This window comes from Gigantopelta aegis, chromosome 10 (genome assembly GCF_016097555.1).
Source record: "Gigantopelta aegis isolate Gae_Host chromosome 10, Gae_host_genome, whole genome shotgun sequence".
Lineage (NCBI taxonomy): Eukaryota > Metazoa > Mollusca > Gastropoda > Neomphalida > Peltospiridae > Gigantopelta > Gigantopelta aegis.
Genome location: NC_054708.1, coordinates 80,066,940 through 80,084,869, shown reverse-complemented (window position 1 = coordinate 80,084,869; position 17,930 = coordinate 80,066,940). Strand labels below are relative to the sequence as shown.

Genomic DNA, 17,930 nt, shown 5'->3' with positions numbered 1-17,930 from the left:
AAGAATAACAAACATTTTTATAAGAAATGTCTAAAGACAATAATAAATAATTATAGACAATAGCAGCAAGGGTCAGAAAAAAGTGACACGGACAAAAACATAATAGAGGCTGGATAGAAAGAAGACAGAAAAAAAGAAGTAAATGTAATTTTCAGTAAGCGGCAAGCTTTAGGTTGTATGGCCTTAAAAATATGATTTATTGTCACACTGTCCACTCTTTTAGAAGCAATCACTTTTTTCATTCAATCATCATGACGGTTTATTTGTTTTCACTTCACTGGCCACCGGGCTCTAACAATTTACATATTTGGGGAATACTAGTATATTTATGACTACTAGCATTTGCATTTTAATTTTTTTTATAATATCGTCGAATTAATCACAGAGGTGAGTCCCTTTTTTTAATGGTTACAATTTTTATGGTCCATGTAAAGAAATTCACGGGGTCGGTGCGGGATCCTTCCGGCCCCTAGGGGAAACACTGTGATCATGTACATTCAGAGCCAACTTTATAAAGAATGTTTTTTCACTTACATGCATGTATAACTATATGTAACTACAATGATTATAAACACTGTGATCGTGTACATTCAGAGCCAACTTTATAAAGAATGTTTTTTCACTTACATGCATGTATAACTATATGTAACTACAATGATTATAAACACTGTGATCGTGTACATTCAGAGCCAACTTTATAAAGAATGTTTTTTCACTTACATGCATGTATAACTATATGTAACTACAATGATTATAAACACTGTGATCGTGTACATTCAGAGCCAACTTTATAAAGAATGTTTTTTCACTTACATGAATGTATAACTATATGTAACTACAATGATTATAAACACCTGTGTTTGAGAAAAACAGACTGTGTAAAATTCAACCTCTTGTTTCTTAACTCTTGAGAGTCTATCTTATGGACCAAAAATCAAACATTTGAAAAGATTTTTGTAAGTATTACTTTAAAGTTTTAAAGCTATTAACTTTTTAAAAAATAAAAATTTCATACTGCATGAATTACATGTACCTTGTTATAAAAATTATTATAAAAAAGAAAGAAAGAAAAAACAAATCTTATTAAAAAAAGTTAATTATTGCAATTTTTAAATCAGCCGACTCAAACATAACAATGATGATGAAGTGATGTAATTAATGACGTAAATAGGGAGATAATTAATTACATAAATAGAAAGGTAATTAATAACATTAACAGTGAGGTATTTATAGTGATGTACTTAGTGTAATACACTTGATAAAGCTGGACGTCCTGAAGTGTATCCTACAGATGACAGGTCCGAGCCTGACACTAATCCATTGTGTGACGGTAATTTCCAATTAAAATGTCTTCACACCTGTACACAAACGTGTCGCTGCCTGGTGAATACTAAACCTGGTGGAGCTGTCACACAGAATACCGAGACCAGCGTATAACACTCTATGAAGATACAACCATATAACAACACTGATGATACAACCATATAACAACACCGTGATGATACAACCATATAACAACACCGTGATGATACAACCATATAACAACACAGTGATGATACAACCATATAACAACACCGTGATGAAACAACCATATAACAACACCGTGATGATACAACCATATAACAACACCGTGATGATACAACCATATAACAACACCGTGATGATACAACCATATAACAACACCGTGGTGATACAACCATATAACAACACTGAAGATTCAACCATATAACAACACAATGAAAATTGAGTGCTGCTTGATTGATCAAACTTCTAAAAGTAACCACTAGTGTTTTTAGGTCATCAATCACCCTGTGAAATACACAATTACATGCATCACTGAACATGAGATTGCACGGATCACTGATTTCCTGATTCAGTGAACCGATGTGTGAAGGACGGTGGATTGACGAATCTGGTGATAATACATCACAAAGACAATACATGACACCAAGGAAAGGAATGCCATATATCTTAATTGTGCAGTAGAGGAAATTAGCAATGTTTCTAACTCACCTACATTATTACACTTTGTATTGAAGGGGGTGGGATCTAGTCTTTCCAACAGGGAATGCCTTTTTAATGCTATGGAATTTACTACAAGTTATTTATTTCTGAGCCAATTGTTTTCTAAATTGGACACATTTTTTTATTTTTTTATTTCCAAAACAATTTTACTTTTCTTCTTATATCAAACTAAACTCAAATTATTCACAATTTTTTTTTTTGTAGGAGGATGGGACGGACTATAGTTGTTGGTAGAGTTTGGATCATACAGGTAGGATTATTATGTTAAATATTTTACGCCATTAGACATTGTTATTATGCTTTAGATATATATGATTATGAATATTGTCTGATGTCCATCTTGTTTAGGAGAGCACTTATATAGGCTCTGCCTGTTGTGCAATCCTTTTGATTCTTTTTTTATCAATAAAATATCTCAAAACAAAACAATACAGGTAGGATCAATCCCCCTTTGTTGGCTCATTCTCTGATTGAGTTTATTCCCATCACAACTAGTGCTCCACAACTTGTTTATGAAAGACCATGGTATGTGCTGTCTTGTCTGTGGGAAGTTTAGTGCATATTTAACAATACCTCTTGCTGCTAATGGAAACATGCAGCTGATTTCTTCTCAAGACTATATTTCAGAATGACCTGTCACCAAATGTTTGAGGGGCGGGACGTAGCCCAGTGGTACAGCGCTCGCTTGATGTGCGGTCAGTCTGGGATCGATTCCTGTCGGTGGGCCCATTGGGCTATTTCTTGTTCCAGCCAGTGCACCATGACTGGTATATCAAAGGCAGTGGTATGTACTACCCTGTCTGTGGGATGGTGCATATAAAAGATCTCTTGCTGCTAATCAAAAAGAGTAGCCCAAGAAGTGGCGACAGCGGGTTTCCTCCCTCAATATCTGTGTGGTCCTTAACCATATGTCTGACGCCATATAACCGTAAATAAAATGTGTTGAGTGCGTCGTTAAATAAAACATTTCCTTCCTTCCTTCCAAATGTTTGACATCCAATAGCTGAAGATTAATTACTTAATGTGCTCTAATGGTGTCATTAAACAAAACAAACTTTTAACTTATTATGACTGATAAAAGAGACTGCTTCCAGTTTAACATACATACATGTAATATTATTCTTGCTCTAATAGAAAAATATAATCAATGACTAAAAAAGTTTGTTTAGTTTAACAACACCACTAGAACACATTGATTTATTAATCATCGGCTATTAGATAACAAATATTTGGTAATTTTGATATATAGTCTTAGAGAGGAAACCTGAAACCTTTTTTCCCATTAGTAGCAAGGGATCTTTTATATGCACTATCTCACAAACAGGATAGCACATACCACAGCCTTTGGTGCACTGGCTGGGACAAGAAATAGCCCAATGGGCCTACAGACAGGGATTGATTCGACACCGACCACACTTTACCACTGGGCTACGTCCTGCCCTTTCAATCACCAAGGTTACATATTAATTACATTGTACAATTAAATATCTGACTATTCAACAAGTTTCTGGTCATCGTAATGTTTGTATAATAAGTACCTCACGCTAGATTTTACTTCCCAATAATTAGAAAAATATTAAAAGATAACACCCCAGCACATTTTTAATTAGCAGCTATTACATACAGGTTGTGTCAAGACATCAAGTTAACATGACCTTTCAGTTAGGTGAGTGCGAGTGCGAGTGCGAATAATTTTTACATGCTCATATACCACTAGAGTTTCGAGCATGTCCGTCTCGGGGCCTGTCTCTGGATAGCCAGGGGCTTGTCCCGGGACAGAAAAAAAATAAGCGGACAATTTTGAAATTTACATCCAAAAATTAAATAGTGGGCCTTTAAAATTTTGATGCACGTCTCTAATATAATTAATAAAGAAAATTCTACTCATTAAATTTGGTCGCTAGATTAGATCGGGTGGTCAAAAAGAAATTAGATAAGATGGGGGGGGGGGGGGGGGGGCAGAGTTGAAAATAGGCAGAATTTTGAAAATAGCAAAAAAAGAACAAAAAAGTTACAAGCCAAAAATAAAAAGAATTGACTGCTCGGTCGAATATTTATATAATTTGGAGCATTTTAGAAGGACAGTCCAAAAATAAATAAGAGAAAGAAGAGAGGATCGGACTATTTAATAATATTAAAAAAAAGAAAGTAATTTCGACATAAACTTTTGAGCAAAGGTCTAAAAGTTTAAAGTCCGATCTATATGTCCATGTGAGTGGCCTCGTTAAGGCCGTTAGGGTGCACAGCTTGTAGGGATGAGATGGGTTGCATTCCGTCAAGAAAACCCCTAGATTGACAGTCAATAGACGTTGAAGGTGTAGTACTGTGCTGAAATACAGATCTTGAGAAGCCGGATCGGTCTGAACGAGAGAGAGAATCAGACTAGGGTATAGTTCAGTCGTCATGGGTTGGTATGGTGGTGCGGACGGGCCACGTCTCCGGAGGATACGAGATGGTATCACAATAAAACAAAATAAAGTCTAGAAAAGAGTAGTAGGGGTCGACCCCGCTTCCTATTTCTTCTTAGAGTGGGGCGGTCAATCTTCCAGTACTGCTAGTCACGAAAAAAGAAAGTCAACATAGTCAGACGGAGAAATGACGTGGAGTCAAGGAATCTTGCTAAAAAAGAATCCAACCTGGTGGTGCAGACTGTCGAAACGAGAAGCGTTCCAGCGTTCAATCAGTTCCAATGGCCGCATACATCCCAGTAGAAAACTTCACTTCATTGACAAAAACAACAAAAGTGAAGGATCCCCAAGTCGAGCCGCGAAAGCACGTGCAGTGTGCACAAACACGTCTTACCGCGACGAGCTCCAGACTGGAAATGAGTGAGGAGAGAAAGATATATGAGCTGTCACATGCGAAAACCTACAACTTAGCATGACATCAGAAACTGAGTAAACGCGGCTCAAAGTTTGATGTCACATGTAAACGCAGATGTAAAAGATGACATGCTGTTTGCGTTGTTTGTTTTGAAGAATTTAGAAGATGACATCTTCTTCTTTATAGGAAGATTAGTTTGAAGTAAACATATATCTGTATGTAAATATTGTTTGGTTACTATTTTGTATTTTGTACCTGAGAACATTGGTCGAGATCATTAGCGATACCATTAGTACTTTGATACACATTTACAAGCATAGGGCGAAGTCCTATATATCGATATGGTATGCAAGTATCACACATTTTTATAACGTACATGATTATACACAACATAAAGTTCAGCAATACAATATTCATAAGTTAGACCAAACATCAAATTAGGATCGTATCAGGTTGCATGGCCTACCTGTTCTGTGAACTACAATCAACACCACTATTTCTAATCTAAATACTGAAAACTAAATAATTTCCTACTATATATCTATATCTGTAACAATACTACATTTTTGTTATTTATTTTACCATCGTTTGCAAACAAATTTACAGTCATCTGCACACACACTGCGGTACGGTAACAGAAACGTTTCATTTACAGTCATCTGCACACACACTGCGGTACGGTAACAGAAACGTTTCATTTACAGTCATCTGCACACACACTGCGGTACGGTAACAGAAACGTCTCATTTACAGTCATCTGCACACACACTGCGCTACGGTAACAGAAACGTTTCATTTACAGTCATCTGCACACACACTGCAGTACGGTAACAGAAACGTCTCATTTACAGTCATCTGCACACACACTGCGCTACGGTAACAGAAACGTTTCATTTACAGTCATCTGCACACACACTGCGGTACGGTAACAGAAACGTTTCATTTACAGTCATCTGCACACACACTGCGATACGGTAACAGAAACGTTTCATTTACAGTCATCTGCACACACACTGCGGTACGGTAACAGAAACGTTTCATCTACAGTCATCTGCACACACACTGCGGTACGGTAACAGAAACGTTTCATCTACAGTCATCTGCACACACACTGCGGTACGGTAACAGAAACGTTTCATTTACAGTCATCTGCACACACACTGCGGTACGGTAACAGAAACGTTTCATCTACAGTCATCTGCACACACACTGCGGTACGGTAACAGAAACGTTTCATCTACAGTCATCTGCACACACACTGCGGTACGGTAACAGAAACGTTTCATTTACAGTATATACATTTATTATACGTCATGATGTCATTGCATAAGCTGGCCTAGAGATTAACATGCGGAGGTATAGTAGATCAATTCTCAAAAGGTTGTTTCTCCCTCAACCAATTTATTTATTATTATTATTGCTGTGTGTGTATGTGCATGTGCGTGCGTGTGTGATAATTATTAAATTATTATAATATCTGTTCACTTTACTCACTTCACATCATTTCTATAGAAGGAGTTGGTTTTCTTTCATTACAGATGTATATTTTAATTTTACAAAATAGAAGACCAAGACTAAGAACAGTGGAAACGGAAGAAACAGTATCTGTATTAGATGATGAGCGGGACGTAGTCCAGTGGTAAAGCGCCCGCCTGATGTGCAGTAGGTCTGGGATTGATCCCTCTTGGTGGAGCCATTGGGCTATTTCTCGTCCCATCCAGTGCACAACGACTGGCATATGAAAGCCCATGGTATGTGCTATCCTGTCTGTGGGATGGTGCATATAAAACATTTGTTGCTACTAATAGAAAAATGTAGCAGGTTTCCTCTGTAAGACTATAGGTCAATATTACCAACTGTTTGACATCCAATGGCCGATGATTAATAAATCAATTTTCTCTAACTTTAACTTTAACTGTATTGGATGAATATGATAAATACAGTCCAGTAGATGTTGACAATAATACTGAACATAGAATCAAAAACTTATCTGATGATAACACCAGTGAGCAGAATGATAACTGAACCTGATCCAGTTAGCACAAGTTACAGAAAGGATGCAGTGGATTGTCTTTTAGAAAATAATCTGAAAATCAAATTTATGACCATATTTTGAAGTTGAGGGAAATGGAAAAAGAGCAGAAGGAAATGTAGGCTTACATAATATTCTCGCTGGCAGAAGCCCCCTCCACCCCCACCCCCCCATCCCTCCAAAAAGAAACCAGAAGAGAAAAAGAAAAAAAAGGGTGGGAAACATGGTTACGTATAGGCTAGCCCGAGTACATGGGCTACGTATAGGCCTATCGTTGGGTATTGGTAGACTTTGCAAAAAGACATAGCCCTTGTTTTAATATTATTTTAATAGAGATTTTAAGACATCTAAAAAAATAAAGGTGATCCCCTAAATTGGGATAACACATCTGTGTTCTTTTTATTTCTTCATCGAGTTTCGTTTTTGTAAAGGCGGAGCATATATAATTTGGAGTCCAAGAAAAATACTTTTAATGATTAACACTGCCACTTCTGTTATTTTTATAAGCGGTGATACCCCCAAAATGAAAAGTTTCTAATATTTTATAAAGAATAAAAATCATCAATTACGACCAACTACATCTGCAATTGAGAACAAAATATCAGATGAAAGTTAGTGAACACAATAGTCTGACTGACCGAGGCTATTAAAATAGTGTCAAATTACGTTACGGTAACTATCGCAAGCTACTAAACAATTTCCACACCGTGGCTTGTTTTCTTTGATGTCGAGTGTGCCGACTGATAATTTTTTTTTTAAGTGTGATAAAAAGTATCCTATATAAAATAGCGGAGCTGGGTTCTGTAAAATATAAAGTAAAGTTTGTTTTATTTAAAGACACCACTTGAGCACACTGAGTTTTTATTTTATCATCGGCTATTGGACGTCAAACATATGGTCATTCTGACACCGTTTTTTTAGAGGAAACCTGCTGTCGCCACATAGGCTACTCATTTACGACAGGCAGCAAGTATATTTTATTTGCGCTTCCCACAGACAGGATAGCACAAACCATGGCCTTTGGTGAACCAGTTATGAATGACTGGTCGGTGCAAGTGGTTTACACCTACCCACTGAGCCTTGTGGAGCACTCACTCAGGGTTTGGAGTCGATATTTGGATTAAAAATCCCATGCCTCGACTGGGATCCGAACCCAGTACCTACCAGCCTGCAGACCGATGGCCTAACCACAATGCCACCGAGGCTGGTAAATAATACATTTGAAAGATGGAAAAGGGAGACAATGTGGAGTTATTCTGAAACTCCTATCCCAAACATTATTATTATGTAAAAAATAAAGAGTAAATTCCTGCTACATATAAAATGATTACTGCATCTAACACTGTTTTTGCATTGTACATTCTCTGGATCTTTTATTTAAATAATGGACAGCTTCACTTGTTGTGCCACTGAATCCAAAATGTTTTAACATGTACACACAAATGGAATATAATGCAAAAAGTCTTATCAGACTGGGTTATCTATGCCACTAAAAGTGGCCGTTTACTTCACAATGAATGAATCAATCAATGTTCAACGACACCCCAACACAAAAATACACATTGGCTATTTGGTATCAAAAAAGGTAGGTATATATAAATATTATTTACATAATTATGTGAAACCACAGTGTAAGTTTGCTTCACAAGTACGCCTACAATTACACCTACATGTACAAATGTAGTTTCAGTTATTGTTTTACTACACCACTAGTCAGGGCTTCTAGATTATGGTAGCCCCACTCCCATGGCTAGTGATATTCAATGTTGGGCTAGTAAATAACTACTATTGCCATGCCTGACAGCTATTGAAAAAAAGTTGTCAAATGCTGCATTTAAGTCTATTTTATAAATATGAATATCCTGCCCCCACCCTCACCCCATCCCCCAATCTTAGTGTTTTTAATCGCTATCTCCCTCTTTAGGTAACATATTGATTATTACTGTTACTAAAACTGTATTAAGTAAGTAGGGCTAGTCAATTGTGGCTAGTAATTTTTTTTAATCACTGACCCCAAGGCTATTGGATTTTGTAAAAATTCTAGAAGCCCTGCACTAGTAGACATTGATTAACTAATCATTGGCATGACAATCATCAAAGGAAATCATTACAGTTTTCCATCAGCAACAAGGGATCTTTTATATATACAGGCAGGACAGCACCTTTTGACTGATCAGTCAGGGGGAACTGGTAGGGACAGGAAAAACTTCAATCATTTTGCAGAGAAGGTTCGATCCTATTACCAAACACCTCAGATTCAATCATTCACTCATTTACAGACCTATTTCCGTGCTTCTGTTGAATTAAGCTGTTAGTGGTTAGTTGTTAGTGGTTAGTGAGAGAGAAATCAGTGTAGTGGCCTTACACCTACCCACTGAGTCATTAAACTTGCTCTGGGTGGGACCCAATACAGGGATGTGAACCCGGTAACCCCCAGCCGTATAACTACATCAATGCTTAAATATTAACAATATATGTGTGTTGATATCCATAAGATTTCTGCGTTAAACCGTAAAACATTATGCCTAACAGACTGAACTGTGGAAACTTTCTATACACCCATCTCTAGTTCCAGTTTGGTCCCCACCTCATACCCCAAAGATGAAATTGTAATACTCAAATCTAGTGTAGTTTATATATACAGAAAGGGAAGCAACTCCACATTTAATAAATTCAAGAAAATAAAAACACCAGTAACACCAGCTGAATATTTTAGAATGTTCTTTGACATTTAACATTTAATATATGCAATTTGCTCACAGCTGGCAGTCATAAAACTACATAATAGCATAAATGCTAACATTATTTAATGCTAAACTCCTGTCCTGGACGGAAGAGCCGCCTGAGGCTGACACCTGCTGCACACAGGACAGGCGTGCGCTACAACAGCTTGCTTTGAATGTGCACGTTAAACACTCTGACCTGACCTGACCTAATGCTAAACATGACTGATACATGTAATTGTATAACTTTGATTATTTTCCAATAACTGCAGAAATATACCAGGCCACAAAATGTAATAACACTGTTTTAATATTACAATCAAGGTGTACAATACGGATATATAATAGCACTGGGAATAACGATATAAAAGTAAATACAATGAATAAGTAGATTATGATCAGTTCAGTTTGTGTTTGAGAAAACTAATTGTTTATTTATAAGACTAAATCCATGCCGTTATAATATTTCTACAATTGCCTGTAGTGGATGGATTTTAAAACTGGCATCTGGTATTACCACACTCACCATTATAATACAAAAATTAATACACTTACCTGTAATGTTACATTAATTTTATTGCACCTGTATGTGATAACATATTCATATTATTACATATCTATAACAATATATTAATAGTACTATACATGCTTGTGACAATTTTTGCATAAATCTGTAAACATATTAGAATGGAAACTTTCTGATGGTGTTACTTTACTTGCTAACAGTGTTATACTAATATTATTACACTTGTATACAAAAATGTTTTACTGCAGAAAATGCTGCTCTCTGGTGTTTTTGCTACACTTTTCTTGGAGTGTGATATTATTATTATTACCAGTGTTACACTAACCTGAGGAGGATGGAAAACTCCGCTTTCTGGTGCTATATTTGGTGGCGCTCTGTCCAGATCTTCGTAAATGTTTGTCAACTGCTTGTCAGGGTCGAGCCCATCGTTGCTATGACAACCCCGCAAGTTGGGCATCCCACTGGTGATGCTCGCCTTAAGAGCAGTGGGTGACCATGTCTTTCTTCGGGAGTGGATGCCTGATGGGTAATACGGGTAGTTGGAATGACTGCTCGGGTGGCTGACATTGTCATGGGTGGAATGCTCAGATATACACGACGATGTACTGTATGTCCTTCTATACGGTGGAGGTGAATGTCGCAGCGCAGAGTGCTGCGTCAAATGCGACGTCGACTGCTGCGTCAAATGCGATGTCGGCTGAGACAGGTGCGACGATGAATGACTCAAATAATATTCTCCCAGCTGCGGAGTTGAATGCTGGGACAGCTGCGATGTTGAGTGAGTCGAAGCGTAAGACAGACGGGACACCGAGTTGGGAGTCGAGTGGTGGGATTGCGTCACATTGCCGGGCTGGTTTCTCGGTGGTATAATGGAGTAGTCTGCGTCACCGTCGGTGTCCGGGAGTGGGTCGAAGATGTATCGGAGTTCGTGGGAGTATGTTGAGTAGTTGGACAGAGGGCTGTAGACGTCGTCCTGACTTGCCACACTACCTGCATCATCATCACGCGGTGCCAGACCGTCCGAACACACTGAGGAATTGTGGGAAGTCATCTTCGGTCATATCTCGATGGCTGGAAGAATAGAAAGTAAAATAAATATATATGAACCATATCATCCAATTATTGTGGGAAGTCATCTTCGGTTATATCTCAATGGCTGGAAGAATAGAAAGTAAAACAAATATATATCAACCATATCAACCAGTTGTGGGAAGTCATCTTTGGTTATATCTCAATGGCTGGAAGAATAGAAAGTGAAAAATATATATTTCTTACACACCCGTTGGTGAGAACACCATCCATTATTTTTGGTTACACATGATTATTAACACATGTACGTGTGTTAACAATTTCAAGACATACGACTGAATGGTTCACCAATGCCATGCATCCAATGAAAACCTACAAGATGGAAATTGATTAGACTGATGTATAGTTAACCTGACATTCATGTGTCTGTGATGTGTAAGTCAGGTACAAGTGCAACGGCTGTAAATAAAGTTTAGTCGAAAAAGATGTTAAAACCTGGTTTTTGAGGATATGTAAGAAATAGAATAATACATTCATGTCTGTTAGATACCATTTATCTTACAACTTGTTTAAAAACGTATCAAACTTGCTTTTGCTCATTAGATACATCTTAAGACCACTCGTAAGATAAATGGTATCTAACGGCCACTCATGTATTATTCTCTATATCAACCATATCAACTAATTGTGGGAAGTCATCTTTAGTCATATCTCGATGGCTGGAAGAATAGAAAGTAAAATAATTTACTGCCACCACACAGACTGCTCCTACTAATAAAGCTTCCGCCACACCATGGTCTATTCTTTTTTATATTACAGCAAGACATCTTTTACATGTACCATCTCACAGACAAGATAATACATATCACGGCCTTTGTTATACCCAGTTGGAATGACAAATAACCCAATTGGCCTGCCCACCAACAGGGATCGATTTGAGATCCACCATGCATCAGGTAAACACTGATGCAAGGTAAACACTTTAACACTGGGCTAAACATAGTACATTTTCATGAAAAAATACCTCTGTCCAGTTAACAACTACCATACCCATGAATCTGTTTTGTTTTGAAAACAGAAGCAATTTAAATTGAATAATTTTTGCAAACTAAGAAAGGAAAATCATGAGTAATGGAAAACATGGACAATAATGTAAAATTGATGCTGTAGAAGACTGGTATTTCAAATGAAAAATTGTAAAAATACATATATATACATGTGTATGTATATATATATATGCTTAACTAAACAGGTAATACGAGTAAATAACTGATCACTCAGTCTTTGTAAACTTTTGTGCTTGGTCAAATTGAACATTTGAACTTTTAAGTCAAGAAGTATAAACTGGTACTACCCTACAATGTACTTATATCTTATATCAGTGTTCAATTGATTTAATAAGACACAAAATAGTCCTGCATGGGCATCTACAAATAAAAACTTATCCAGAAGAGCAAACACTCCAAATGGTTATGTCAGATGGATGTTGTTATCTTCCTCTCTGATGCTAATTGCTATCCAGTCAATTTCGAAGATTTTGTGGATTTGCCAATTTAGATTTGTTCTGATGTAGTAAGAACACTTTGATAGGAATCTAGTCTAGTTTATTATGTAATTATTTATCACAAATAGATGTAAAAATAGTGAAATACAACACCTTTACATTTGATGGCTTAACCACTCTACAAATGCTGGTATTGTAAACGTCTTGCTTATTCCATCAAACTGTCCTCTCTCTCTGTTAAATACCACTGACTAAGGAATGCAATAAAAGATGTAGATAAGCCATGTGTTCATGTTATCTAATATCACAGATCACAAGCTTACTGGGTGATCGAGTAACCAGAAAATTACTAATACATATGTACATTAACTCAAGACATGCAAGAAAAACATTACAAATATTTGTGCTTTAATTAACTTTGTCTCCCAGTCATGGGTAACAACTTCCACCATGCAAGTTACACACATAACATTATCTCATTCTGAGATCTCCCATAATCACTGGAATACGGACAGCTGACAAATGAAGTCTTTATTTGTACAGTCAGCTTAGAAACTAATTCTGTTTATAGCCAAAGCTGGAGAATTGAGTATCTGTGTAACGAGCTGCATGTGACAGACTCAGATTGGAAACACAGATTTCTCACTTCAGTGTTATTAATTGCATCTGTGGCTAATTTAATGATTAAATAAACATAGGCCAGTCAACAGGAGCTGTTGGAGTGGACAGAAAATAAACACAAAGTTGGTAACATCAGTTACTAATTATAGTGACAAAATAAACACAAACTTGGCAACATCAGTTACTAATTAATGGCAAAATAAACACAAATTTGGCAACATCAGTTACTAATTAATGGCAAATTAAACACAATCTTGTTAACTATGTTGCTAATTAATGACAAAATAAACACAATCTTGGCAACATCAGTACTGGCCTCCGTGGCATCATGGTTAAGCCATTGGATATACGGCTGGTAGGTACAAGGTTCGCAGCCCGGTATTGGCTCCAACCCAGATCGAGTTCTGGAGGGCTCAGTGGGTAGGTGTAAGGCCACTACACCCTCTTCTCTCTCATTAACCACTAACCAACTAACAACTAACCCACTGTCCTGGACAGACAGCCCAGATAGCTGGGGTGTGTGCCCAGGACAGCATGCTTGAACTTTAACTGGATATAAGTATGAAAATAAGTTGAAATAAATGAAATGGCAACATCAGCTGCTAATAAATGATAAAATAAACATGTACTTCAGAGAGAGAGAGAGAGAGAGAGAGAGAGAGAGAGAGAGAGAGAGAGAGAGAGAGAGAGAGAGAGAGAGAGAGAGAGAGAGAGAGAGAGAGAGAGAGAGAGAGAGAGAGAGAGAGAGAGAGAGAGAGAGAGAGAGAGAGAGAGAGACAGAGAGAGAGAGAGAGAGAGAGAGAGAGAGAGAGAGAGACAGAGACGGAGAGGGAGAGGGAGTGAGGGAGTGAGGAGAGAGAGAGAGAGAGAGAGAGAGAGAGAGAGAGAGAGAGAGAGAGAGAGAGAGAGAGAGAGAGAGAGAGAGAGAAATAGGGACAGCTGAAGAGATTGAGAAAGAGATTTTGAAATATTCAGAGACAGACAGAGATAGAAACAGCAAAAGGGAGCCAAAAGAAAAGGAAACAAAAGTGTAAATAAATGTGTACCTTGAAGTCTTTATCCTCATACATAGTAACTGTTCATATAAATTGTATTCAATACATCCAGAAGATAGTAAAATCAACACCTGTGAAAGGTTCACCAAACAACATTGCAGAGTATCAGTTGAGACACTTGTACCTCTACAGATCTACTTGTGTTGAGTGCGTCGTTAAATAAAACATTTCCTTCTATAGACCTACAGGTGTATAACCAGCTCACACTACACAACAAACATACTACAGACATCACAACAAGGTCTGTCCAACAGAACTCGACTCATCCGCCATGTGTCTGCTAAAAGACTTGATTGTCTCTGCTCTGTTTACCTGCATGTTTACCTGTGTGCTTACCTGTGTTTACCTGTGTAATTAACACTGACCAGATTGGAGCTGAACCCCACAGTCAGTGCTCTGCGGTCCACAATTAACGCCCACTCGTTAACCCAGTCAGCCCTCTTCCTGTGACAAAACATACCGACAATTGCTTCTTCATTCCTCCTGAGGAACTCACCAAACAGTGTGCCGGGGTGTCAATACACATACATTCCAAAAACAGGAACAATAAGCACTGCACAATAGTTGTATGACAAGTTGGTTTAATCTCTCATGAAAACAATAATATAGAATATACACAAGCATTTCAGTGCACTGTCTGACAGTTTAATATGGCCACTTAATATCTTAAAGAAACAATGATAATTAATATACTGTATACTAGTATTTTAAGTATTTTAACACACTGTCTTGACACAATTCATAAGTCATTCCAGCCAGTGCTCCACAACTGGTGCAACAAAGGTCATGGTATGTACTGTCCTGTCTGTGGGATGCTGGATGTCAAACATTTGGTAATTCTGACTCGTAGTCATCAGAGGAAACCTGCTACATTTTTCTATTGGCACCATGGAATCGTTTTATATGCACTTTGCCACAGACAGGAAAGGACACACCATGGCCTTAGACCAGTTGTGGTGCACTGGTTGGAATGAGAAAAACCCCAATCAGTTGAATGGAGATGGTTTGATCCTGTGATGCTAACACCTCAAGCAGGCACTGAACCGACTGAGCTAAATCCCACCCAGTTTAGGGGAATGCAGGGAGAATAAAAAACAAAAAAACTCTACTTGTGAAAATAATTCCAAATACTGACAATTTTATTATGGCTCCAGACATGAGTAGAATGTGTCAGCTATCATTTTTGGTTTTAGGTCTTTGACCTAACTTCAAATTTTTTTATTCCAAATTCCGCCCACCTCAAATTCATCTCCCCTGTCCAGGACTTAGTCACTGCCAATGTCAGAGGCTAAGCCCGAGATAGGCGTGCTTGAAACCTTCATGATATATACATGTATAAGCACACAAAAACAGTTCATGTTCACATCCTTAAATCTCTTTAAAAAAAAAGAAGATATACTGGTATACTGCACTAAACATTTTAACATACCGTCTAACACTTCACACAAATATGGACTGCAACCAATTTTTAAACCATCCAGACATCCCTTGACACCATGCATAACATGTAAAACCCAGATACCTGTGTGCAGGTGAGAATCCAATAAAGCTACACAAAGCTGTCATCTGGGAGCTTTTTACCTGCCAGGTTATTCATCCACAAGGTAATTACTCAAAGTAATTCAATTAGCACAGATCAATAAAATATCTCGCGTCACTGCTGCATTTGACTAATTAACAAACACTTTATAAAAAACCCCAATCAGTTGAATGGAGGAGGTTCGATCCTCACTTGTGCATTTGACTAATTAACAACTTCATAATGCTGGCCTTGGTGGTGTCGTGGTTAAACCACAGTTTCACAACTAACCATTAAGACACAGTCTCACAACTGAGCATTAAGCTAGTCTCACAACTAACCATTAAGCTAGTCTCAAAACTAACCATTAAGCCAGTCTCACAACTAACCATTAAGCCACTGTCTCACAACTAACCATTAAGCTAGTCTCACAACTAACCATTCAGCCAGTCTCACAACTAACCATTAAGCCAGTCTCACAACTAACCATTAAGCCAGTCTCACAACTAACCATTAAGCCAGTCTCACAACTAACCATTAAGCCAGTCTCACAACTAAACAATAAGCCAGTCTCACAACTAACCATTAAGCCAGTCTCACAACTAACCATTAAGCCACAGTCTCACAACTAACCATTAAGCCAGTCTCACAACTAACCATTAAGCCAGTCTCACAACTAACCATTAAGCCACAGTCTCACAACTAACCATTAAGCCAGTCTCACAACTAACCATTAAGCCAGTCTCACAACTAACCATTAAGCCACAGTCTCACAACTAACCATTAAGCCAGTCTCACAACTAACCATTAAACCACATCTCAGAACTAACCATTAAACCACAGTCTCAGAACTAACCATTAAGCCTGGATACTGGTCTGGGTGGTATTATGCTAAAGCCATCGGGTGGTAGGTACTAGGTTCACATACTGGAACCCAGAGTGAGTTTCAACGACTCATTGGCTAGGTGTAAGACCACTATACTCTCTTCTCACTAACCACTAACCCAATGTCCTGGACAGACAGCTCAGATAGCTGAGGTTTGTGCCCAGGACATCGTGCTTGAACCTTAATTGGATATAAGCTCGAAAATAAGTTCAACTGATTGAATCCAGCTTGATGGGACATAAAGACAAAAATAAATAATAATAAAAAGTAATAGGTCCACCAAGGGTGACTGATCCCACAACATACCATACTTCAAGCAAACATTCTACCAAATAACATCTCGCTGGGTCAAAGTTTGAAGTGTACCTAAATTTTAATAGTGCAGTTAAAACTATCAGTCCTGCCATTGGTGATAAATGTGAGTGTTTATTGTCAAATTATTAGAAAATATTTACATATACATGTATATGTACTACAATTCTGGGCAAACCTAAGGGTGTTTTAAAAACATCTCGTTATATCACAAATGAGCAAACCTAAGGGTGTTTTAAAAACATCTCGTTATATCACAAACGAGTTGTGAAATTTTCCATTTCCTTCAGCTAATACTTTGTGGAAGGCATGTATATATACTATTCATATTTATGGGTCATACGGTAGTTTCATTCATACCTGTATACTGCATATATATTATTTCTAGCCACATACACGTTAACATTGTCACCTATGGGGTTCTCCCTCAAGCGAGCACTCTACCACTGAGCTATACATCTCACATCCCTTTAACATGTACAGGTATATTAACAAGAAAGTTACCTGTATTGTAATTTCCATGCATGACCGAATCACTATACCACACTTGACACGACCCATACATGAAAAATATTAAACTGAATGTGAGCCATTTGGAGAACACTGGCATGAGAATGGGACCGGGTCACAAAGTATCCTTTGTTCCCACGTTGTATGGGCATGTTTCACATCATTATATACACGGCTGTGATATACACAGATACATACCTCCTGTCAACGACGCCTTTGTCACCTCATGACATATCATAATAGAGAGCAGTTACTTTCCCTGTCCAGACACTCATAATAACTGTACGTCGATAAAACATGGAGTTTATGTCTGATAATGTGGATCAATAAAAACACGCAGACAGTTTATAGGTTGATAATGTACA

The 17,930-nt window shown here is 37.7% G+C and overlaps 1 protein-coding gene across 4 annotated transcripts in view; it reads right to left on the bottom strand.

Annotated features, from left to right (window-relative positions):
* LOC121382734 (leucine zipper putative tumor suppressor 2 homolog) overlaps positions 1-17,930 on the bottom strand; it is a 118,214-nt gene that overhangs the window by 37,637 nt on the left and 62,647 nt on the right. For 2 of the 4 annotated variants that reach the window (XM_041512292.1, XM_041512291.1), the window contains one exon: positions 10,455-11,200. In XM_041512292.1, coding sequence (XP_041368226.1) covers positions 10,455-11,180 — 726 coding nt within the window. In that variant the 5' untranslated portion in view covers positions 11,181-11,200. Of the gene's footprint in view, positions 1-10,454; positions 11,201-17,559; positions 17,676-17,763; positions 17,863-17,930 lie in introns of those variants that run through there. The other 2 variants (XM_041512295.1, XM_041512293.1) reach the window with 2 other exon arrangements.